Source organism: Crocuta crocuta, unplaced genomic scaffold (genome assembly GCF_008692635.1).
Source record: "Crocuta crocuta isolate KB4526 unplaced genomic scaffold, BGI_CrCroc_1.0 scaffold16, whole genome shotgun sequence".
Lineage (NCBI taxonomy): Eukaryota > Metazoa > Chordata > Mammalia > Carnivora > Hyaenidae > Crocuta > Crocuta crocuta.
The window spans coordinates 4,643,982-4,670,048 of NW_027531893.1; the positions used below are offsets into that span (position 1 = coordinate 4,643,982).

The following is a 26,067-nucleotide window of genomic DNA, read 5'->3' on the forward strand; positions in this document are numbered from 1 at the left end:
TGACCTAAGTGAAAGTCGGACGCTTAACCGACTAAGCCACCCAGGCGCCCCTACCATAGGGGGAATTTCTACCTTGGTCTCTGGAATTCTTTAGTGGGAATAATTTCCTGCTACTCATTGTGATAATACTTTTGTTGGCTCCTATCCCTTCCTTAGCTTACTTTCCCACCTCCTTCCCATTGTTTCCTGGGTTTGCTTCGAAATTTATACATGCACTCAAATACTTTTCATAGGGTCTTCTGGGGAAACCCAACAGAGTATCTGTAGGTTAATGGAGCAGAGCATTTTGAGCCACGCCTAGAGTAATGGTGTGAGGAAACTCCAAGAAAGGAAAACCAAAGAAGGTGTGGAAACATGCCATGGAAGAGTTCACTTCTTACCAAATGCCCACACTGTGTTCTTTAGATGTTTATGTTCAAAATCCCAAATTTTAGCTATTTTCTGATATTTCCTCATACTAACTACTATATAGTCTTGAAACATATTCCCAGTGATTCTTTTTAATTTACAGTTTTGGCCTCTTAATAGAAGTATGAAGAATAAACAGAAGCAATAAGTGTATAAATGGAGAGCATAGTAATGCATACTTTTACCATGATTTACAGATATTTTACCTCTCAGAGCATCTATAACCCACCAGTAACCACTGCAAATGCATATTCTTCCTTGTAAGGTTGTATATTTAATCCTAAATGGCTTAAATATCTTTACTTATCCATTTGTAATAAAATGACTAGGACTTAAAATAAAGTAAATGCACTTGAAAGAAATCAATTGTCAATACTCTGTGCTGCTAATACATGGAACATTTTTCCTCTAAGGTGTTAGTACATTAAAGCAAAACTATGTTCATATTATAAATTCATTAACTATTTATACCTCATTGACTTACAACTTTTATTTTTTCTTAATTTTCACTTTCAACCTTCATGGTTGACTTTACTGGAACTATTCAAAGCCATGTTTCCTTTTTTTTTTTTTAAATACATTTTAGTAAGACTTTAGAATATGTACACAATTTTTGTGTCTTGTGACCTATGTACCCTCTATATGTAAAGAGAGATTATGGATGCAGCAAAGCATGCCATAGCCCTGAAATCAGACTGCAAACAATTTAAAAAATTAGATTCTGAGCTGACTAGGCTTGTAAGCTTTGAAAATTTGACTTTTTCTTCCTCTGAGTCTCAATTTCCATATCTGAAATATGGAATAGTAACAGTACCTACCCTAAAGGGCTCCTCTAAGGCTAGATGTCATGTCTGAGGCTTGGCATAGAGGAAGTTCTCGAAATTGTTTTTATTTCTTCCCCTCTTTTCCCTCAAGTCCTAAGCAGGCATATAATGACTTACCACCTTTCTGGAGGGAGAGTAAAACTGGCATCTAATTCCCAATTTACCTTTCAGTTGTGAGTGAGTGAAGTTGGCAAACACTTTTTGCTAATGGCCACTCAGAATCAGAACTTACTTCCAAAGCTGGAAGAAAGGAGATTTTGGTCAGCTCCGCACAGGTTGCCTCGATGGGTCCTCAAGGATTGTGGTCATTTTGTTCTGTTAGTTTAAGGCAACCTGCGTGAGGGCCAATATGAAGCATCTGGAAGAGTGAGATGAAATATAAAAAGTGTGGAAAGCAACAGAATTGTCAAGACCGTGTTGCATTTCTTCAAGGTGACTCTACTATATAGCTCTTAGGTGGAAGTCACCACGCATTTCGTCTGAGCAGTCCCCATGTGCCAAGCTTGATGCTGAAGGGCTTCTAATGTGTTATACCACTTAATTATTGACACCTTTGTTTGAATCCTAAAACAAGAGCTTATTGGCTTGGTGACTGTGAGCAAGTTTGTTTTTGTTTTTGTTTTTTTTTTTCATTTCTCTGGACTTCTATTTTTTCCTGTGTAAAATGAAGATAATAATAAAACCTTGTTTATGGAGTTGTTATGAGGGGTCAATAAGAATAGGAGTGGAGGTGTTGATCATGATGCTTGGTACATAGTAAGCCTGAGTAAACATTAATGATTGTTGCTGCATCACTACTGTTACTAGTGGTACTACTGCTATCACTACATTGATGAGGATACTTTAGGTCAGTGGACCTCTCCTTGGGTGGCTTGCCCCCCAGAGAGACTATGGGAATGTCTGGAGACATTTCTGGTTCTCTGAATTGGTAGGAGGGGATAAGGGGGTGTTAGACAGTCAGGGCATGCTACTGCCATTGAGTGGGTAGAGGCTACGGATGCTGCTAACCATCCAGTAGGGCATAGATAGCCCCGCCACCACAAAGGGTTATCTGATCCAAATGTTAGTAGTGCCACGTTGGAGAAACCCTGCTTCAGGCCATATATAATCTAACATAAGCGTACACTATAAGAAACACTATCACAAGAAACAGAGGATGCAGCAGTATGGTAGATGTTAGTGGTTCTTTATCTTTCCTGCTCTGTAATCCTAAGACTGGTCATAAGATATCTATGGCAGGTCCCAAGGACATAACTGTACAAAGAAACATCTGGAATAAGAAAAAAATATTTTCTATGGCTTTCACTTGAGTCAAGAAAAACATTTTCAATAAGCATATCAATCACCTTTTCCCAGGTCAAATAAAATGGACTCTGTGACAATTCCTAAACCAATCAGTTACCAAAAGCTTGGCATTATCATGCTTGAGGGTGTGGGTCGCTTTCAATGTCCTCTGTATTAATAGTTGCTTATATTCTATTAATTATGTCTTCATTATTTTTATCATTATCATTATCCCTGTTGTTTCCTTTTTTCCTGTTTTACACAAAAGAAAGTGGAGGGTTAGTGATGTTTTAAAAATCTTGCTTAGTTCTCATTGCTATTATATGCTGGATAACACCATATGAAAACAGAATCTCTTAGTCTAGAGCTTTATCCACTTTTTTCTTAAAGATGTGTGATAATGTATTTCTTAAAAACATCTTAAATTATGTATAAATTAGCCCACCCTAAACCAAGGGTCCTGCTTAATCTCTATACTCATTATTGGCCAAGCATTTGGAAATTGTTTACTCAATCCTGACCATGCTCAAAATACTTGTTTTCAAAATGCTTTTTATATAAGCAGGTTCCTTTTTGTGCTGCAGATCACTGAACCTCCCTTTTTATTTTTCTTACTCCAAGACCAATGGACTTGAAATTCCTATTTTCATGATTATAAATCACTGACATGATTCTAAGCCTACCGAAATGGAAGGTAAGTTCTAGTAAATGGAAAGACAAGATGCATCATAACTTATGCTTCATGAACCCAGCTCTGAAACAAAACAGACTTAATTTTGAATCCTGACCTAACCATTCACTATCTCTGTGGGCTTGGCCAAGCCATTGAACTTCCTCCTCATTTTAAGTTTTGTTTTTCTTACCTATAAAAAGGAAAGCATACTGGTACTTATACCTAGAATTGTACTATGAAGATCAAATGAGATAATACAGTTAAAGAGCTTGTATAGGAAATGCTACATACTTCTAATTTCTATTGTTATTCTTTAAACTTTTTAAAAAAATGTTTATTTTTGAGAGAGAGGGAGACAGAGACAGAGTGTGAGTGGGCAAGGGGCAGAGACAGAGAGAGAGAGAGACAGACAGACAGACAGACAGACACAGAATCCAAAGCAGGCTCTGGGGTCTGAGCTGTCATCACAGAGCCCAACATGGGGCTCAAATCCATGAACTGTGAGATCATGACCTGAGCCAAAGTTGGACACTTAACTGAGCCACCCAGGTGCCCCTCTATTATTATTATCATCATGATTGTTCAAAATTTTCCTTATATTGCCATTACTGCTATCATCATCCTTTATTTGGGGGAGGTAGGCAGGAGAGGAAACAGGATAAAGACCAGGAGAAGTAGAGAAACCATCATGTTCACTATTTCAAAGACATTTTTAAACAGTATGAAAATTTGTATTTTTTCAAAAAAAGGAATCTCATCCCTAGACACTGGATGGCTTATTCCCAGTATTAAATGCCTTGGTTAATATCAAACCCCTGAACTTCATGATAAATTGTGAGTTAGTTCAACCAATCAATAACTATATATTGAGTATATGCCATGTGCCCAATGACTGAAGGGGGAATAGAGGATATGAGGTGAAATCCATTCCCCTGTGGTCTTCAGTCTATTTAATTAGTTCATTAGTTGACCCAGACTGTGATAAAGCTTTGAGGTAAGCCTGAAGACTGAGAACTTGAGGGCAAATCAGGTCTTACATAATGTTAAGATTGTGCGATGCATTTTGTTGAATCAGAGTCATTTATAAATAAATTTGAATACGGTATCCTGTCTTAAGTGACTGCTATTGAAAAGTATCATTTGGTAGGAGAAACAAAAGGGTGTTTGACTACCTCAGTTATTTTTAGTTTGCTTTTTTTCATCCTTCTCCTATCTTAATATACCACTCATTATCGTAAAAAATGCTAGAGTACTTTGGAATAACCTGTGAATCCTAGAATTCTCTAGATGTTTACACTGATCATCTGGAAAAGTTCTTGAACAAATAATAAAAATGATCATTGATGCATCAGTGAAGGCAGAGCAGTGTCCAAACCATGGGTACTGGAATTATGGGTGGTAGGTCTGCCATACTTTAGAGTAATTTCCTCAGAAGTTGCCTTTTAATAAAGCAAACATGCTTTTTTCCCCCAATTTTTGTTTCAATTCAGGGCCCTTTATGAGCATGCTCTTGTCTACATCATCAGCTTCATCATTCACTGCCTTGCCTTCTGCACTACTTTCCAGGCCTTTGAATTTAACATGACTCTACTTATATTGAATAGATTTGCTGTTCCTTGAAGGAGCTATACTCCCTTTTGCTTCAGGTAGTTTCCTAAGCTGTATTCTTCTCCAGGGATGTCCTTCACCCGCCTCTTAGTGTAATTCCTACTTATCTTCTCTGTTTAGAGGTGATCTTCTCTAGAAAGCTTTGCCTGACCTTCCTCTTTCCCCCATGTCTGGCTATATGCTCCCATTCAGTAGGCACTGACATTTTTCTCATTTGTTGAGATCACTTATTCATGTACATATTCATCATATTAGAGTCTAAGTTCCTTGAGTGCAGAGGCTGTGTCTAGTTTATATAGGAATGGTTTATAGGAAAGACTAGCCTTGAGTGAGATATATGTTTGATGGCTTAAAGAATGAAGGACTAAATGAATGGATGAGTAGATTGATCTCACCCTACTTCAAAGAGGTCATCCTGTTTAAATAGCAATGACTGCAAGGGAGAAGGAAGGTTCACCAAACATTTATTGGGCTTATTATGCTTTTGGCCCCCAGCACTGAGGAACTTTTCAGTCTAATGGAGGAGAATAACATTTACAATAGGTGAAGACAAATGATATGATAAAATTAAATAGAGGTGTTTAGGGAGTTCAAAAGAGAGACACTCATCTTATCTCTATGTGTGCAGGGGTGTGTGGAGAGGTGGGAGTTGGCAGGGAGAAAGGGATGCCCAAATTGAGATCTAAAAGCTATATATAAACGACCCAGGAAAAGAGAGTTTATAGGAGTATTCCAGGTTGGAGACCAAGAAGAGAAGATTATCTCCAGCTCATAGGATCAACATAAAATGGCAGCCAGATAATCTAGAAGCTTGTAACCCATGTACAAGACTTTAGACTTTATCTTGGAGGGCGTAAGGAACCTTAGGAAGATCCTACGTTTGAAAGTGAAATGATAATATTTCCACTCTAGATGGATCTTGAGCACTTTAAGCACTGTTAGTGCAGCCAAAGAATGAGGGTACACTGTTATTCTTTCCTACCAGCTTTATGGAAGGCATTTTGACATATGCTTAGATCACAGATTGCACAGTTAATTTTTATGTCCAGTAGGAGGAGCCAAAGTCTCCATGTTCTTTACCACCACAGCTGGGCAGGTCTTGGCCCTGGGTTGTCCCAGGAGCTGTCTAATTCAGCACCCCTCATTACCTAGATGTGACTCAATATGGAGAAATGACAGAGAAACTCTGCCTGGAATGTGAAAGATCATTGTGAAAAAAAAACAAATACTTTCCAAATGAATAGCATAACAGCATACTGTATTGATCTTCACTCTAATTCTGTTTTAAATTGTAATGAATGTCTCCTTCACTCGTTACAAAGCTTGCTTAAGCCACGAGGCAAGACAGGTACCAGTGACTCATGCCTGATACTCATAGCTAATATATCTAGGCTTATTTCTACTCCAAAATAAGTTAGAGTTGACTCAGACTGACCTTGATTTTGAGATAGTTAAATATGTTTTATTTCATATCCAAGAGAAAAATATTTATTAAAAAATAATAAAATCACCCAGTGATTACCCATTTTAATGAAACAACAGCCAGTGTTTTTGCCTTGAGTGATTGTATTCATTTTTCCCCCTTCTGGAATAAAAATGAAGGAGCACAGGGAAACAATTCCTGTTAGTGAATTTGCACAAAACATTATATTTCAGCAGAACTTCCCATTAACTGCCATTTATTTCTTCACTCATTATTGATAATTTGCTTTTAAATTGAGAATACCTTTTTTTACAACCCATCTTATCTCCCTGCATGGCCAGACAATTACATTTAAATTTGGTGGTTTTCCCATTGTAAACAGTTTCTGGAGGAAATGATTACAATGTTACCAACCCAGATTTATGGCTTCATTGTGCTATCAGCGAAGGATAAAAGACTAGTATAAAGGGGGAAAAAAGTTGTTTACATACAAATATATTATTATCAAAGAGAGTCCTAAGGAAGCGTATGGTAAAAAACAACCCAAATTGCAAAATCATCTACTGGGGCCAGTGATAGAGATGACTTTCTGGATTCTGCAAACTTATTTTCTCAAATGATGATAACATATAACATTTTTTAAAAAATATTTTTATTTATTTCTAGGAGAGAGAGAGACAGCGTGAGCAGGGGAGGGTCAGAGAGAGAGGGAGATACAGACTCTGAAACAGGCTCCAGGCTCCGAGCTGGCAGTCAGCACAGAGCCCGACGCGGGGCTCGAACCCACAAACCGCGAGGCCGTGACCTAAGCGAAAGTCGGATGCTTAACCGACTAAGCCACCCAGGCGCCCCAACATATAACATTTTTTAAAAAATTCTAGTTGTAGTTAGAATTTTCCTTTCCCTGTTTTTTTTCTAGTGTTGGAGGAAACCCTAGCCTCATCGCACGGGAACGCCTATGGAATCTGCTCATTGTTAGGGACTGGGAAACACTCATGGTGCAAAGCAAACACATGCAGCATGGTCCCTACTTTTAGAAATCTCATAGTCCTACTTGGAAGAGGAGCAATGTTTTGCTAATGCAAAAACATTCAAAGGCGTGAGCAGGAGAATGAACATGAGCCTCAGATCAAGTGCTCCAGACCAAAATCTGGCCTTGTCCAGTCCCGGTTGCCCTTGAGAAGGCAGGATGGTACAGTGGCACATCCCATTAATTTAGGAAGACCTGCCCAGAAATCCTGCTTGCTTGCCCATTGTGTGGCCTTCAGCAAATAACCCAACGGCCCCCAAAGCTTGTTTGCAATATAATCACCCAAAACAGTTATACAAAAACAAATCAACAAACCCCAAGCAAACAGTTTCTGGCTCAGTGAGTCTAGGTGGGTTGGAAGAAGCATTGTTTTAACCTTTCCGAGTGCCTGGCTGGGCACCTTGTTAAACCTCAGTACCTACTTCATCAGGGTGTTGAGAAAATTCAATGTAAATGCTTCTAATAGTATCTGGGGGGAAAAAAGAAGAAGTGCTTATCAAGCGGTGGTATTTATTTAGGAGCCCTAGGGCTTCTGGCACTAAGGCAGCTGCTAAGAGGAGGGTGTCCAGTCCCCTGCCGAGTGCAGGGTTAGGCAGCCTGCTGGAGGCCCGGGCACCGGGCCGCGGTGCACACTCCCTTCCTGCCAGGTGTCCGGCCTGCATAACTTTTTGCATCTCGGGTAGGGCTCCATCTATGTCCAGCCACTAGATTTGAAGATTCACCAGACAACTTTTTCAGAACAGAAATGGATGGGGGACAAGAAGCCGCCTCCACTTAACATTTCCTCAGAGCGTCAAGAAATGTGGGGTCAAGATGGAGGGGGGCGCTGGTGCTCAGTGAGCGACTCCGCTTTGGGACAAGGACCTAGGGACGCAAAAGACTTGGGCTTATTACCCGCACTTCCAACTCTCACCCCTTCACCTGTTTAGGCCAGAAGACCTAGGCACAGGGTCGCCCGGGGACCCGGGGTCTGCCCCCGACTGCCTGCAGGAATCCGGGGCTGCACGCGTGACAGCAGCAGCGGCCCTGGCGACGGGAAGGGGGAGGGGGCGCTCCCGCTCACACCGGATTATTTTTGGCTCCGCAGCCTGGGCGCTTGCTGCCTGTCGCGCGCGCGCACACTCACTCGCTCTCGCTCTCTCTCTCACACACACACACTCACACATAGACACGCGCGCACACGCACATACACATGCACACGTTTTCTCGCTCGCTCTCTCGCTCTGTTCTCCTTTGTTTATTTTCTAATCTGTATTTTTGTTTGAAGATCTCCTTTCCACTCTCTACTGCCCGCCTGCAAGCGCTGTCGCGGGCTGACCAGGCGCACCCCGCTCCCCTTCGTCACCCCAGCCCTCCTCCCGATCTCCCCAAGCGAGAGCGCGGGGTTTGAAGGTCACCTCCTTTCCAGTCCCCGTGCGAGCCGCGCCGCCGCCTCCTCCTCCAGCCGGAGCAGGCGGCACAGGCGGTGGGGCTCTGAGTGGTTCCTCGCAGCGGCGGGCTGCTGCAGCGGACAGAACCCGGGGTCTGCACGGGTGGGGAAACCCGAACTCGCGGAGGGGAATCCCTTCCGCAGCCCCCGGCTGCACCTGCGGTGGGGCGGGGGCGCTCTGCCAGCCCTGGGGACAGCAGAGGCAGCTACCGCCGGACCCACGCGTGCGCCTCCTGGACAGGAGGAGGAAGGAACGAACAAGGCTCCCCGCATCTGGAGGGGACAGCCGTGCGCCCCGCCCCTGCGTCCGGAGTAAGAGAACTCTGAGCCTCCGACCTAAGCAGAGCGCGGAGGAGCGAATGGTGCCTCGGCACTGAGGAATCTTGCGCTCCAGTCATCCTGGAAGTGGCCGTTAGGACCCAGGCTGTCCGAACCCGCGCCTTGCCCAGCTGTGCCCAGCCCATCGCCCAGGCAGGGGCGCCAGGGCGGGGCTGACCTGCCCGCGAAGTTGCGGACAGCGTGGGAGAAATCGGCACCCCCTTTCGCCGCCTCCAGCTCATGGTGAGTGTGACTGGGGGTGCAGAGAGCGCAGGGGAATTGGAGGGTCTGGGAACCAGAGCGGAAGGCGACTGGAGCTGGGCTCGCCGAGAGTTCTAGGTAAGTCCAGGCGNCCGCAGCTGGCCCAAAGGGTTCCACAGGGGAAAGAGTTAGGTCTCAAATGGCTGGCCTACTCCCAGTGCCAGGCTGGAAGAGCTGGACTGGGAACTTTTTCTGTGTGGTGGAGAGATCTCCATGTACATTTCCGTAGGGGGCCGAGATCGTGAGCCCTAGCGCTTCACTTCCATAAGCACGCCCTTCCTCGCCCCAGAGCACCCCTCAGGAGCGCCAAGGCTGCCCCGTCTGCTTTCCTGGGAGCGAGTCCCAGATGCAGGGACAGGCGGGAACCTGCCTGCGCACTTTGGTTAGTCTTTCTGGCCGGCTGGAAGCGAGCTTTCGGTGCGCCCTGAGTGGCTGCCTTCTCCACCGCCCTTCTCGAGCTGTGAGGGAGAAGGCACTTTGGTGGCCTACGAGGGGGGTTAGAAATTCCAAATCTCCTGTGGGAGGCGGGGAAGAGGGGGGTCACTTGGCTGGAGGGAGAGCTTCGTGTTTATCGGTACTGGCCTAAATTCCCAGAGATGTCACCGCGAGTTCAGCCCTGGGGAAGGAGGCCAGCCTGGGAGCTCAGGACTTGAAAACTCACGCTGCACCCCTTGGGTCCTTTGGCGTCTTAGACCGCTTCACCCCAGATTAGGTGTTTGGGGCGGGGGACGGCAGTAGCACAGGCCAGGGTCACCCGTTTTCGCTTCAGTTTCTCAGCTCCAAGGATGGAGGTGAGGGCGGGGTCAGCGGGGCTGTGTCCCCACATCGCTGCTGCCTGGGGGATCACCTGGCAGGGATGCTCCTAGAGCCTCCAAGGTGCTAGATCTAGGGACTAGGTGTCAAGAAGAGCCCAGAAGCTGCCGGAGCGGGAAGGAAGGGGAAGACCCAGACCCACCCGGCCCAGGAATTACCAATTCCATCCCCCGCCGCCAGGGAGCTGGGGGCCCCTCACTTATGCACCGGCAGGGACCTAGGGGCATCTGCCAGCCTCGGAGGGTTTGGGGCGGGGCTGCTCACGTGCTCGGAAATCCGTGCCTGGCGGCGTAGAGGATTGGCACCCAACCACCGGTCTTCTCAGTGGAACTTGTAAAGAAGTGGGGGAGGTGTTGCCGAATAGCTTTGAGCCGAAATGTGATGCGCCATAACTTGAGTTTTCTTTTATAACAGTAATAATTATTTATTTATTTACGCATTTCTTTATTTATTTAAATCCAGTGCGCCCCAGCTGGTGTTCTCCCAGCCCTTGTCCTAGTTCATCAACCCTCTATTTCCCATTTATCTTTTTTTTTTTTTTTCCTTTAAATGAGAGGACCTGAATCCTTTCAATTTTTAAGTGACCACAGAGGACCAGGCTGGAGACACAGGCAGATTTATTTTTGGCTAAGGTCTTTTTTTCTTCAGAGGCAGAGGACCTGAGGCCTATTAGAGGTAAAGGGGGCTCTGGCAGGTGTCTTGCTGCAAACAAGGGCTGACTCCAAACCCTCCTGCTTTTTGAGGGAAACTCTGGTTCCAGAGGAATCCACTAGGTTTTCCCTACCTTAGCTCAGGGTTGAGTTGAGTTAGGAAGAAATCGGCATCATCTGTTTCAGTTTTCCAGAATGTTTTTATGGCTCTAGAGAGTAGAGCTTTATCACAGAGAAAAGTACAGCCCACTGCCACATGCAAGCTATGTGACCTTGGGCAAGTTACTTGGCCTCTCTGTGCATCAGTTTGTTTACCTGTTCAATGGGAGCTTCAGTGGTTATATTTGGCCCCAGAGGGCTTGAGGGAGAATTAAATAAAGCAATAAACACTTAGGACAAGGTCTGGCACATGCTAAGTACCTGAATAATGTTAGTTCCCCCCACCCCCTTAATCAAGGAGAATACCCTGTATTTTCAGTCTTCTGACACCTGGTGGGCTAGAAGAGGCAGGCGTTTCCCCTTACAGACACACTTTTCTTAAACAACAGATGCAATGGAAACAAAAACGGAGCCTAACCATAAAGAGAGGTTGCTCAGAAGAAGCATCAGTTTCTCTGAGAGAAAGTGCCCTGCTCGCCAGCCATATGGTGTAAGGAGGGTCAGAGACATGCAGCCCAATGGCTGGGATGCAGGCTGGTGACCTTCGATGTCATCTCTACAAGCGTACTCGCCCTGAAATTAAGTTTTTGTAACACTTGTGCATTTCTTCGAGTCAACAGAAAGGTCTGCTTCTCCTCAGTCTCCTGGGATGAAAGCATCATCTCAGTAAATCTTACTTTTCTCAGAACACACTGTCTTTTTACCATCACCCTGTGGTCCTGGAGTCTTCCACTCAGAAACAAGCTGAAACGTGGGTCTGAACAGATTTTTCCTCCTGGAATTGACCCACTCTGCTCTATTTTCTCTTCATGATAATTGATGCTATTTTTTTACTGCTCCTCTAAGGTCTGAGCAGAGGCCTTTCAGACATCCTCGCGTCTCTGATGACTTTTTTTTTTTTTTAAAACAAGTTTAGCCTTTTCAGTTCAAACCATACCAAACCATTGTAGTTTATAAAATTCCTTTCAGATAATTTTTTTTGGCATCCAGAAAATTGGGTCTGCTCTGTAAAAATATGTCTGGCATTTCACCTTTCCAAAAATTAGACCATTTTATTTGCATCCTTTAAGCTGATGTGTGGAGTAATGAACACATTCCAAGAGGGAAATCGGATCTGACACAGAAAATACTTTGGGGACCCAGGGTTTCCCAGCAGTATGGATGAAGACTTTTGAAGTTCAAGTACATTTGCTCTGAAGGACACAGGGCAGCTAGCCCACCTTTGCTACCCAGCATGGGAGATACAGAGTGAGCTTGCCCCGTAAACTAATACTGGTTGACTTTCCTAAAATCAGCTGGCATTTTGTCACATTTACATTCCCCCAAATTGCCCCAGAGAAAACTTTGTTGTGCCGAAGACCTCAAACATGGAGATACGTTTTTAAAGGAGTCTTGAGGCTCTCCCTAATGCCTACCTTCATTATTTAAAATACTGCCTCAGGGCACACGTATAAATATTAAAACTTTAATTAAAGAATCAATCAGTGAGGGAGCTTCAAAATGAGGGGCACCCAGCACATTCAGATGACTTCAACAGAATATGGTTCTCTAGATTGTAAGGTCTGAGGGGTCTTATGAAAGTGACATAGGAGGTTTTAAGGAGAGACAGTCATTGTCATGTTTCGTATCTGTAGTTGCAAGGAGCCACCCTCATTACCATTGGTTTGTCATTGATCACGGGACACAGGAGATGAGGGTGAGTCTTTCCTGATACACTGATGGGTGTGGCTATCTTGGGGGAGGAGAGCCTAATGTAATAAACACTTATCCAGGACATGCCACATGTCAGACATACTGCTCAGGAAGCAATGCCAATGGGAATGTTGCTCTTTGGGGGCTTCTATTGTCATGGGGAAACCAGACAATAAGCAAAGGATGGAAATATATTTTTATAAGGATAATGATAATTTGTTTTATAAGAAATTATAATGTGACAGTATGGTAGAGAGTGATTTGGAAAGCTTTCCAAGGCAGAGAGATTTAAGCTGAAATCTAGATGAAAAGAAGTAGCTGATATGTTTCAAGCTATACTTTGATCCTGTGGGTATTTACTGAGCAGTGCCAACCACTATTCAAAGCACTTGAAATACAGAGTGGTCAGCATATACAGATACCCCATCATGATAGAGTTTCCATTCTAGGACATTTATCTGCATGAAGAGAGTTTCAGAGACCGGGAATAGCATATGCAAAGGCCCTTAGGCAGAAGCAATGATAACATTACATGGATGAAGTTGGGTCATGTAGGCCTTTGAGCTTTGATAGGGAATCTGGATATTAATCCAGTGGGGAAGTCATTAGAAGATTTAATGCAGAGAAATGCCCTGATATATTTATGGCTTCAGTGTTGTGGGAAACACAGTTAGATGTTTCTGAGAGGAGTAAATAAACGAGCCTGACTTCCTGGCCAGCCAGCTTTTGTGTCAAAGTTCAGATTCATCTCTGGATTTTCTGTAGACTTCCTGGTACCTAGAAGGATAAGCCCCACAGCATCTACGAAACTGAACTTTGTTTTTCCCCTTCTCCTTTGTGAGAACAAAATCTTCCATTCAAGAAGAAAGATGAGTTTATAGGAAAAAAGAACCCCAGGTTCTCAGTAAGGCTCACTGTGTGTGAGTACAACACTAAGCATATATCTGTGGATGTGGTCCGGCTTAGTTCCTTCTCTAGAAGTGCCTTCACAGAGGGCACGCTCCACCCCCTCCTGCCACACATCCTCCCAGCGGCTTCATCAGCATCTCTTCTGCACACAGATCCCCCATTATCCATCATCTATTCCAGTAATTTCCTTTCAGGTTGTGGCCATGTGTTTCTCCTGTTGGTGGGTGTGATGGTGGATACTGACAAGAGGAGGGGGGTTGCTTCCTCAGAGCTCTGAGTACGGCTGACATTGTCCATCTTTGGAAGCTCTCCTGGTCTTGGAAGGTGGAGGTATGGTTTGACGGAGGACGTGGACACCTGGGTAGCTCAACTTTCTTCCCAAATTTGACCCCAAACCTCTCTCTCTTTATCCACAACCCTGGAACTCTGTCAGAGACTGTTAAGATACACTGTGACAATAAGAAGTGTATATGTTTTGAACACTTCCTACACAGCACACGCTGTGCTAAGTACTCTGCCTGCATTGCTATGTGCTGAGCTATGTTTTTCTGGCACGTTATCATCTCCCTCCCTCACATTTCACCTTGTTCACTCCCCACTCATCCATCACAAAACCCTTGCTCAGGGGAACCCTCCCTCTTTCCCTGTGTGGTTACCCTTCCTTACACTTATCCCAGGGGCAGTTTTCTGTTTATTTGAGTGATCTCTTTCATCCCTTTCTCTTACTCTACTGAACAGTAAACTCCAGGTGGGCCCTGCATGCACCTGGTCCGAACACCACTGTATCCTTGGCATCTAGCATGGTGCCTGGCACAGGGTAGATGCTGGATATGGAAATAGTGAATTATTCCCTTTGATGCATCTAACACACTTCGAAATGGAATCTCCTCATATCTCCATTTTGCGATAGATTGCAAGGTTTAGGCAGGGAAAGCAATTTGTCTCAGGATACCACAGCAGGTAAATGGCATACCTAAGACTTTGAACCTGATGGTCTCAGCCTATAGCCCATGATACGAATCCCTGCATGCTCTGCCTCTTTTGCTACCTTTCTGAGATGCTAGGGAGGGAGGAGATGGTGCAGTACAGAGGTTACAGGGAACTTGCTGCTTAACTGGAGTTGCTCTGATAAGTGATGTTAAGTCCATCAGAGGCACAAAAAGAAAACAGGGCACCTGTTTCTATTTGCCACATTATTTCTTTTTTGTTGTATAAGAATGGCCTGCATTGTCTCTTGTTTTTCTATCCCTTCCCTTAGAACCTGAGAGCCCTGGGCTACCCATAGCACCTCTGGCCCCTATCCCTAGGCTCAGGCTCTGAGTATGATTTTGCAGGGAGTCTTGGGCCACCTCTCTGGGCCCTGGCAGGCCTTGGGGATAAAACAGTCAAGGCTGGCAGTCCTCTGACAGCCCCTCAGTGCAGCATGCAAGCTGCCATTCACTCCATCGAAGCAGGATCACTCCGTCGTCTGAGTCAGCTCCCCTTTCATTTCTTCTGAGAACAAAATTAGACCTTTTGCTAACATAGTAGATCAACTTGTGTAACCATCTTGCTCATTGTGAGGCCTGTTATTCCTCAATTTTCTATTTCCTATGAGTTTTAGAATATAGAGTCAGAGATGAGGGCATGGACTTAGGTGTCCAAAGTTGTCCTCTTTGTACCATCATCTCTTCTGTAAGAGCTACCACCTGTTAGAAACACATTCTGTGCTAGGGCTTCACACACAGCATCTCTTCAACTCTTTATCACAAGCCCTTTATCATCCCCATTTTTCAGGTGGGGAACCTGAGGTCCAACAACTAAGTTGCAGACTCCAGCACTTGCTTTTGGAGTCTGCTTTATCTCATCCACTCTGCATCGAGAGGATGTGCTGGGTGCTGAGGGACCCAGCAGAGGAACCATTCAGGACACTTCAGAGACAGGCGGTAGGGTAGGACAGTGGTTAGGGTTTTAGAATCACACGGTCTGGCTTCAATTCCCAGCTTCATCGCATTTTAGTTCCGTGACTCTTGGTCTTAATGAACCTCTCTGAGCCTCAGTACCCCCTCCACATGGCGATAATAACCACCCCTACACTGCAGTTTAGTGACGAATCAGACTTGTATATTATTTCAGCAAAGTGCCTGGCACCTAGTATGTGTTTAGTAGGGTTGTTTGCTATGATGGTAGCAGCAATGATTATTGTCATTTAATAATAATGATATCATTATTACCCTTATTGCTGCAACTAGAATTTCGCAATTCCTTCAGGCAGCAAATTGGCTCCGAAATATGATTCCTTCGTTTTCCTTTTGACTGTAACCAAGATGATAAATTGAGAGTGAAGGGGAGGAACCCAGCATAGCTTCAAACGTATACTTGAAGGAGTTGACAGACCTGAGTCGCTATATGGAGTTCTGCCTGCAGAGGATGCCTGACAGCAGCCATATGCACGGGCTCTGATTGATTGGCAGAGAGAAACGCTAATTTATTAGACTTGTTATGAAAAGTGACAGAGCGGGGAATCGAGAGGTTGATTCAGCAACAGTGGCCCTGGCTAGATCCCAGTAGTGTGAGCTGTGTGTCTGTTTCCCTTGGGACACGCCCTCCATCTTGATTCTAGGGTCATTGCTTATATTATAGAGTGAGTCTCTTAACGAAGCCCCAGAAACGAGCCACTTCTCCTTAGGTCTCTCTGAAGGGAAGGCTAGCCTGTGGCATGGCTCATGGTCATGGCATTGTGACACATTGCCATCCTTTGGCAGCCTTAGAAAGCTGAGTCCAGTTTAGGCTGTTGCTGATTGCAAAGGCTGATAATGGAGAGCTCACATTTAGAAATTCCCCAGGGGAAAGAAAATAGTTTTCGTTTGCACAAGTTGGAAGATTTTAGGAGTTTCCTTGGGGAAAATAAGGAGGGGATTGATATCTGTCTTTAAGAACAGAGGACTCTTCCTGGGAGGGCTTCTCATTTCTGATCTGGGGAGATTGGTCACTCTGAATTATAGCAGGTAGGATGCTGGCTAACTAAGGAGATAATGACACATTGACTTAAGCTAATGGAGTTGCTGTGGAGTCAGAAAAGCTGTGAAATGATCAGACATCCTGAGAGCAAAGGTGTGAGGGGACACGAGCTTTGGAGCCAGCCATGGCTAAGTTTTTTGAGTCCACATTCTGCCACTTTCTAGCTATGTGGCCTTGGGCGAGTTACTGCACCTCGCTGAGGCTCCATATCCCTGTCTATTAAAGGATGGATGATTCTGTCTCCCTTATCAAGGATTGGTGCTCCAGAGTGAAGCAGTTACCCCATGACCATCTTGGAGTAGGCACAACTCATCTGTTCAGACAAGAGCTTTCTCTCTAAGAACTACCCAAAGTCTAGTCTGTTTGAATTTATAGTGTTTTTGAGAGTATGTCATGAGGATAAGGAGCCACGTATCCCCACTCCAAAAATGGAGTTCTACTGAATTGTGCTGTGCTGCTGTTGGCTTATAATGAGATTAAAAAAAAAAAAAAGCCCTTTGATCCCATTTTCAAAAAAAATAGATACTATGTATATACACAGAAAAAGAATAGATCATTTAGACTAATGTTTAAGACTGATGTTAGCAGAGTCTAACACTCCAAGTGAAAAGAATGTAACACACTATGGAAGACAGATGAGGGGAACCAAGAAGGACCATGAGCTCTGGGGAACTGACACTTCCTGCTGCTCTTTCTTTTTTTTTCCTTTCTTTCTTTCATAGTTTATTGTCAAGTTGGTTTCCATATTACACCCAGTGCTCATCCCAACAAGTGCCCTCCTCCATGCCCATCACCCCCCTCCACCCCCTTGCTGCTATTTCTGTGTTGATATTTCTGAGGCTTCTGTTGGCTATCACAGTGTCATTTCTGGTCTCAGGATCAGAAATAATTTTTCCTTTCCTGAGGCACTGATTGGTGCTTCTATACCAGACACTGTTATGTGGAACAACGGATCATGTTCCCTTTTCACAAAGCCAGCCAGGAAGCTCAGAGCTGATTTTAGAGTCCAGTTTTGATTTGCTAGCATAGGTTTTGCATATTAATGTCACTGTCAAGTCCATTTTACTTCTCTGCCTTTATTTTAATTCGCCTTTTATTGTAATTTATGTTGCTTGTTTATTTATTTTTATTTTTAAATAATTTTTTAATGTTTATTTTTGAGAGAGAGAGAACACGTGCAGACGGAGCAGAGAGAGAGATAGAGAGAGGAAGACAGAGGATCCAAAGCAGGCTGCAACGCTAACAGCAGAGAGCCCAATGCAGGGCTCAAACCCACGAACTGTGAGATTATGACCCAAGCCGAAGTTGAATGCTTAACAGACTGAGCCACCCAGGCACCCCTGCTGTTTTTTATTTTTTAGAAAAATAATCTTTGCAAGTGTTAACCTTAAAAATTAAACAGGTATTTTACCAGGAAAAACGGGTTTGTCCAAGGAATAGCAGAGAATTGCAGTTTGGGACACGCAAGCTATGGCAAAACCGTAGACATGTCCCACAGGCTAAGGAGAGGAATGTTATGGAGAAGAAGGAAGTTGGAAGGGGTTGTTTTGAGCAAAAGTCCATTGGAGAGAAGTGAAAGTTCAGGGGATGATAATCACTGGCTAAGCTACAGGGGTAGTTGATTGCTGTAGGAGAGGCAGTGTGTATCATTCCTCAGTGGGATCTGTAAATGATGGTTCTTTGCTTTTGACAGTTCTGTCGGGGTCTGTAATTTTCAATTCCTCCAGTAATGGATGTTGGGTGGTAGAACTCCCTTTCATACCTCGCCTTCTGTCCTGACTCCACTGTTTTGAGGTTTCCCTTGATTAATTTTCACACGAGGCAACTAAAATAAATATATGTGAGACAGGTGCAAGTTAAAAGACACAAATAAATAAATTACAGTCCTTGAAAACACCAGGAATCCCTGGAAAATAGGACAGTCTAGTGCAGTGCTTGGTATCCTGAGCTATACCTGGAGTAAAGGAGTATTACTTTAAGTCTCAGCAGTGCAGATAGGCATTCTTTCTTATTTTCTTCCATTAAAAAAAAAAAAAAAAACAAACTGTTTCCCTGGAGCGTTACCTGTGACACGCTGGATCATCTTTATGGGGTCACTCATTGCCTTTCCAGTGCATTCGGTAAACACCATCGGACCTGTGTTCTCTGTTATGTACTGTGCCGGGCACTGGGGACATTATCTTGGGGTAAATACACTGACCAGTGACCAAGACCAACAAGGTCTGTACCTCATGAAGCTTGTTCTGTAGTTGGAAAGACTATCATAAAACATGAAGAGAAATAAATGAACAGCATAATTATCTATTGTAAGTATTAAGGTGGAAACAAAATAGAGTGTTAATGTAATCAGTCGGTGGGTGGCCATGTTATGCCAGAGGGTGAGGGAAGGTCTCTCCAAGGAGAGACACTTAGGTGACACTTAAGCTGAGACCTGGAGAATGAGAAGGACCAAGTCCTGAAAAGAGGGGAGATGGAGACAGAGGAGGGAGGGGGCCGTGCTGAGCACCAGTGTGTTCAGGTCAGAGAGCACTCTGCATGTCCTGAAAACTGCAGCATGGTCCTGGGAGCCTGGAGTAGCTCAAGCAAGTGAGTTGATGTAGCTGGAGAAGCTGTGGAGGCCAGAGTACAAGTCTTTTCTTGAGACCCAGTGTTCCTTTTCTCTGAAATGAGTAAGATCTTTGTTTGTATCCTTCCTCAAAGATATATTCAAGATGAGAGTACAGCTCTGAGGGTGATGGAGTAACTGCTGGGAGCACCTGTGGGATAAAGGCTCTGTGTGTGAGTGTGGATGTGGACATGGGTGCAGGTGTGTATGTGTGTGTGTTGTGTGTGTGTACATATGCTTGTGTACGTGCACGTAGATGCAGGTGTGTGTGCATTCACTTGTGTAAGTGCATGTGGGTACAGGCGTGTGCGCCTCTGTACATGTGTGTGTGCTCATGGGTGCAGGTGTGTGTGCATGCTTGTGTAAGTGCATGTGGGTGCAGGTGTGCGCGCATGTGTACGTGTGTGTGCTCATGGGTGCAGGTGTGTGTGTGTGCTTGTGTAGGTGCATGTGGGTGCAGGTGTGTGTGCTTGTGTGTGTGTGTGTGTATGCTTGTGTAAGTGCATGTGGGTGCAGATATGTGTACATGTGTATACGTGTGTGTGTGCTCCTGGGTGCAGGTGTGTGTGTGTGGAGCAGGTGAGGGAACAAGGCTAATATGGTGGTGCTGACGGTCAGCTCTGACTGCCGAACCCCTGAGGAGGGGGAGCGGCGGCGGCTGGGCTCTGTTTATCACATCTCCAGGACACAGCTCTGTTTAGACTCGAGTCTTGCCCACGCGAGTGATCCCTTGTGCTGGTGACAGTCTCTGAGAAGGCAGAGCCAGAGCCCCAAGTCCAGGTACATGTCTTCATAACATCTGTAAAGTTTCACGAGAAAAGAGAGTTTGTTCTCCCTAGATGACCCCACAATTGCCCCCTCGTTGGCTCCATGTCAGTATCACAGATTTAAAAACATTGGCAAAACCTTCCCGGACTTCAGCATTTTGGAATCTGTTTTCAAGTCTTTTGTTAGCACAACAGAGATCCTTTTGCTTCTTTGCTAAAATTAACATTTTTCAGCACCCTCCCCTTCTATTCACGTTTTTAGTTCTGCTGCTGCTTTGGTTGTGAGATCCCCAAATGTTCAGTTTTATGTTCCTGGCTCTTCCAGTGCAGGTAGAGGGCTGTTACCCAGGGTCCCTCCTTTGTTCACTGTTTTGAGACAAGGACTGGAGAGATTCCTTTTTGTAGAAATGAAATCAGGGGAAGCACCTCGCAAATTTAAATTGCCTCCAGTCTAACTCTTCCACTTATTAAAAAAATAATAAAAAGTAACATTATTCATTCCCTAGAGCTCCAGACTGCATTCCTGAAAGAAGGGAGGGAGCCCAGTCCAGGGGAAAGAGCCTCTTAGGCTTTTATTCCTTGATGGTCTTCTCTGGGCATCATTTTGGGGAGCATATTGGGGAATATTCATTTTTGTAGGCCATGAATGAGCCTCCACGCATGAGAATAAATGGAGAGCAGTGTCTGGAACAAATGCCTGTCTTAAAAACAGTTTATAAAATGCCAGCAGATGTCAGTGTGCCCTTGCCATTTAATTTTTTTCCCCTTTTAACTTTTAAAAGCAACATTAATTATTTTCAGTAGTTCAAAAAAATAAAACAAAAAGCATATTCTTGTACAGTCATGAATTAAGATACCATGAAGCAACATTTTTTTTTTTTTTTTAGCTCTGGGAGGGAGACCAGCAGAACTCATTTCATGAGGTGAATCCCCTAAATCATCTAACTGTGTAATATAATTTTGTCTTTTCCCAGATAGTGGTTTCAAAATTCAAAGCCTCGTGTAGATTTTTTTTTTCCCCTTCTCCTTCCCTCCGCCATTGTTCAGAAACTAATAATAGCCCAGGATCCGGCTCTGCTAATTGATACAGCTCTTCATTCAAAAGCTGGAGTTTGCAAAGGAGGGTGAGGGGAAAGGTTGGGTATAGTCACAGAATTTGTCTCTGAGTTACAGTGAGAACCTCTTGCAGGTTTTGTTGTGAGCACAACAAACTATGTGCTAATCGCTCCTCTGCAGACATCTCTGGATTAAAAATTGGGGGTATCTATACAGAAAAAGATTTGACCAAATGATTTTAAATTACTCCTTTTTAGGCAAGCCATGATTTGCTTAGCATTTACAAAAGTCAAATGCTAAAGAAATAGGCTAGTTTTGAGGCAGGAAGTGATGGACTTAACAGGGCATATTTGATGCTTCACTTTATTTAATAGTTTAGATGAAAATGCCACAATAATTTTAAAAATGCAAGAATGTGCTGAGAAAAATATGTGCCTTCTTGCTTCCTCTCTCACCAGGGACAACTACTATTATGACTTCTCATGTATTCTGTCACATCTATTATGCAGATATATACATTTATACCAATACATGATCACATAAGAAACGTATAGTTCTACTCTGCTTATATTTTATTTATTTATTTTTTAATATAGTTTATTGTCAAGTTGATTTCCATATAACACCCAGTGCTCATCCCAACAAGTGTCCCCCTCAATGTCCATCACCCATTTTCCTCTGTCTCTGCTTTTATTTTTTAATTTAAGGGCATACTTTAGGGATTATTCCATATCCATACTTATATATTTCTCCTCCATTTTGTTAATGGATATATAGTATTCCATTGCCATATTTACTCTCCATTATTTAATTGGCCGCCTTTTGGTGAATATTTACATTATTTCTAATAATTCATTGTTAGCCGCTGCTTTGAATATTCTTGACCGAGATCATCTCCTATACGTGGTAGTTTCTCTATAGGATAAATTCATAGAGATGAAATTTCTGGCTCAACGGAGATGTGCCTTTACATTTCACAGACATGCCAAATCTAATGCTTTGGCTAAAATGTGCCCTTGTGTCTTGGTGGGTGAATGGAGTTAGGATGAAGCCATATGGTAGTTCTGGTTCTGATTTAGTGGCCATGGTGTCAGGTGTGTGGCTGCTGTTACACATTGTTTACCTGATGGAATGTTTTGAGGTTCTTGTTTATTCCTGTTTTTTTTTTGCTAACACTTTCCATCTGCCAGGTACTTTGCTAAGAGATTTAATTTCATTTTCACCTTTGGTCCTGTGGAGTAGACCCTGCTATCATCCCTATGCAGAGATGAGGATGTGAAGGCTGAGAGAGGTCAAGTGCTTTGCTTAGGGTCATATGTTTGGTAGTCAGGTGGGAGTTTCACACTCAGAGCCCCCAAGTTTAGCCACTGTGCTGTGTGCTACACAGTATATATTTTGAACACCAGAGAACATATTGTTGACTTGTACCGAGGTTTAACCTTGACAGTATTTTCTATTGACATTTTGGGTTGGACAATTTTCTGTTATGTGTGGGGGAGGCTGTCCTGTGCTCTCTAGGATGATTAGGAGTATTCTTGGTTTCTACCTATTAGATGCCAATAGCACCCCCCCTCCTCCCCCTGTGACAGTAAAAAATATCTCCAGACAGTGCTGTACATCCCCAGGGTGGGGGATATTGTCCCTGTTGGGAAACCACTGACTCAGAGAAAGAGCAAATGTACTCTGGGAACATAGACTATAACACTAGGGGCATGAATTTGAGGGGACATAGGGTGGCTAATGTCAGAGCACCTTCCATTCAGTTGTTCCTGCTCAGGGATGCCCATTTTGTCCTATGCCTGATGCAGCACTTGGGCTGCCCCTCATCCTTAAATACCAGTCAAGAAAGAAACAGGAGGGTGTGTTCAAGCCACTGTCATGTTCCACTCAGATCACAGTAATGTTCTCCAACATGAGACTTTGTTTTTTTAACATGCAGTTTAGAAATATCCATGAAAAATTGCTTGGCAAAATAGATTTTAAAAAACCATGCTCTCAAGTACAACCCAGCTTATACATTATACAGTCTTTCTATTCATGCATTTTCATTCAGTGCTCAGTAATGCTCTACATCAAAATGGCAGTCATGAGGCCTAAGTGACGCCACCCTCTTTATGTACACATGGCAGACATTGATAATCAGTTCCTTCCCCCTCATCAGTACACTTCCCTAGAATCCTCAATACATTACTTTAGGCATAGACTATCAGCCAATTGGTATTACTATGTGAAATGAAATTTATTTGCCACCCCTATTACACGGTGCCTTTTTGGTTGAGAAGAAGGATTACGCCTTCCAAAGAGGCGGGCTTATCATGAGGTATTAGCTTATTTTTCAGTTATTGTGAGAAAAGTACTTGATGGATATGAAGAAATGTCTATTCTTAAGGCATTTGGAATTAATATCCTATTTTATGAGAATAATTGGGCAGCTGGGAGTGCATGTATAACCCAGGAAATTTACATATACTTCCTTCTTTACATATTGTTCTTTGTACTGTAATATCCTTCTCTCCCCCACCAGAAAATAGTCCCCTACCTCTAAAGCTCCATGAGGCAGCCAACCAAGGGCGAAGTGAAATGCTTTGTATACAGTGAGAACCAAGACAATTCCCTTAGCAAAGGACATTCAGAAGCTGTGGGATATTACAGGAACTGTGTCACTTCCCAGCATGGTGCATGTGCGGAAACCTTAGACAGAAAAAGGACTGGACCATCCAAGACTTCCACAAGTAGAGGCTGATTTACAAAGGTCCCGAGGTCACGCTGCTCTGGGAGGGAAGCATATATTTAAGATTTGAAAATGATTTTAGGGGGTACCTTACTACCATCCCTTCTTTGCTTTTTTGCGGATATGACAGGGATTCCCCCAGAACTGTTTAGGTAAAATTTCATAATTTAAACTACATACAAATACCCATCACTGAAATAGTTTGTCACTAGTCTTCTATTTCTGATCCTAGGAAAACAGGTAAAAATAATTCTGGGAGGACAAAGCACTGTGTCAGAGGGCATCTGTTTCCTTCTTTGGGACTGATGGGAACGTTTCTCCACTTTTAGTGGCTTAGTCTCTGTGAGACAGGGGCAAATAAGATAGATTATTGTCACATGTTTCCTCTTCTCAGAAAAGAATTAAAGACTTGGGGCCATTGATGGGCCTGTAGTGGCTTACTCAAATTGTTTTCAAAACGGTAAGAATGAATATTTTTATCTGCCCAGAAAGTCCATAGCTTTTTATTTTTAAATCAGATTCTCAGAGGGCTGTAGCACACAGAGAAAACTAGGATCCCGCCTTTTTAGACCAATAACTGTCACACCTATTTTACCATGACCTGATTAGGCAGGGGAAAGGAAACCTTTCACTCCACCTGTTTTAACTTTGTGGTTGAGTTTTGGGTACAGAGGTGATGGGGAAGGGGCAGAGGATTCAGTGGCGACGTTGAAAGGTCATGAGCAACCTTATTTGGAGAGAGATCACAACCTCTGTCTTAAAATCCAATTACTGAGAAATTGTCATCCCCAAATACAGTTAATGATGAGGTGTTAACTAAAACACCCATAAGACCCATAATAACAGGGTTGTAAAGAATGAAACTGAGGGGCAGCTGGGTAGCTCAGTCTGTTGAGCATTGGACTTCAGCTCAGAACATGATCTCACAGTTTGTGGATTCAAGTCCCGCATCAGGGTCTGTTCAGACAGCTCTGGAGCCTGGCGCCTGCTTCGGATTCTGTGTCTGCCTCTCTTTCTGCCCCTCCCATGCTCCTTCTCTCTCTCTCTCTCTCTCTCTCTCTCTCTCTCTCTCTCTCTCTTTCTCTCTCTCTCTCTCAAAAATAAACAAACATTAAAATACAAAAAAAAAAGAATGAAATTGAATACCACTCAACAACATGGATGATCAGATAAAATCAGAAAGTCGTTCCTGAAAACTACAGATGTGTGCATGGGTATTTGAAGGAAAACATTTGCAACATTTATATGAGGTTCTTGATGGCTAGACTTCTTACTATGATGTTAATGATGGTTCACAGTAAACTCTAGTGTGACCTATGTTTATTTTTCAATACTACTGATTCAGTAGAACACTATTGTTGGTATCTCTTGGTCATTTTTTTAAATGTTTTATTTATTTCTGAGAGAAAGGGACAGTGTGAGCAGAGGAGGGTCAGAGAGAGAGGGAGGCACAGAATCTGAAGTAGGCTCCAGTCTCGGAGTTGTCAGCACAGAGCCTGACGCGGGACTCGAACCCACGAACCATGAGATCATGACCTGAGCCGAAGTCGGACACTTAACCAACTGAGCCACCCAGGCGCCCCTTTTGGTCATTTGTAAAAACATGAAAGTTTGTGGAATGCATTTCCATGATGAATTATGCTAATAAGATGACTTTTGTTTGGGTTTAATTTCATGGCCCATGGTGAAGACTCTGGACCTATATACTCAGGCATTTTAAATCACTGCTAAAGGGGGTTAGGGAAGATGGGAATCAAGAACTTTACTATGGGATCTTCATTCTGCAGATAGCCCCATTTTATCAGCATGGCTCTGAAAAGCATATTTTTTAACTTTTTTTATTTTGTAAATTATCATGAAGCTCGAGATACACACATACACACAGGTATATATTATATGAACATACATCCACTTATGAGTGTTTGGACCCAAATCTGTATTTAAGTACACTGGTCACTGTGTATGTCAGTTTCCCTGTCTGCCCAATTTGAGGATGTCACTATTTAATAAAATGTAAGTGGTCTTTCAAATCCTCTTCATTGGCCAACCTATTTTCAGAGAGGTTGCATTAGCTATTACCCGTTTTAGGCATGTTTGTTTATGAGGTCTGTATGTTTATGAGGTACTTAGTGGGATCTTTTGTGACCTGCTATTTTTTTTAATAGGCTTTAATTTATTTTTTTAAAGTTTATTTATTTTGAGAGAGAGCCAGTGCGGGAGGGGTAGAGGGAGAAGAAGAGAGAGAGTCCCAAGCAGACCCCATGCTGTCAGTGCACAGCCTGATGAGGGGTTTGAACTCATGAACCATGAGGTCATGATCTGGCCAATACCAAGAATGGGACACTTAACCAACTGAGCCACCCAGGTGCCCTTGTGACCTACTCTTTTATTAAGCAAAGTAAGTCCATTTAAATGAAACCTATTTTG

General features: G+C 43.5%; 1 protein-coding gene across 1 annotated transcript in view; it reads left to right on the top strand.

Annotated features, from left to right (window-relative positions):
* Positions 1 to 9,138: 9,138 nt before the first annotated feature.
* RBFOX1 (RNA binding fox-1 homolog 1) overlaps positions 9,139 to 26,067 on the top strand; it is a 1,463,629-nt gene continuing 1,446,700 nt past the window's right edge. Inside the window, exon 1 of the mRNA XM_077773235.1 lies at positions 9,139 to 9,240. Coding sequence (XP_077629361.1) covers positions 9,238 to 9,240 — 3 coding nt within the window. The 5' untranslated portion in view covers positions 9,139 to 9,237. The remainder of the gene's footprint in view (positions 9,241 to 26,067) is intronic.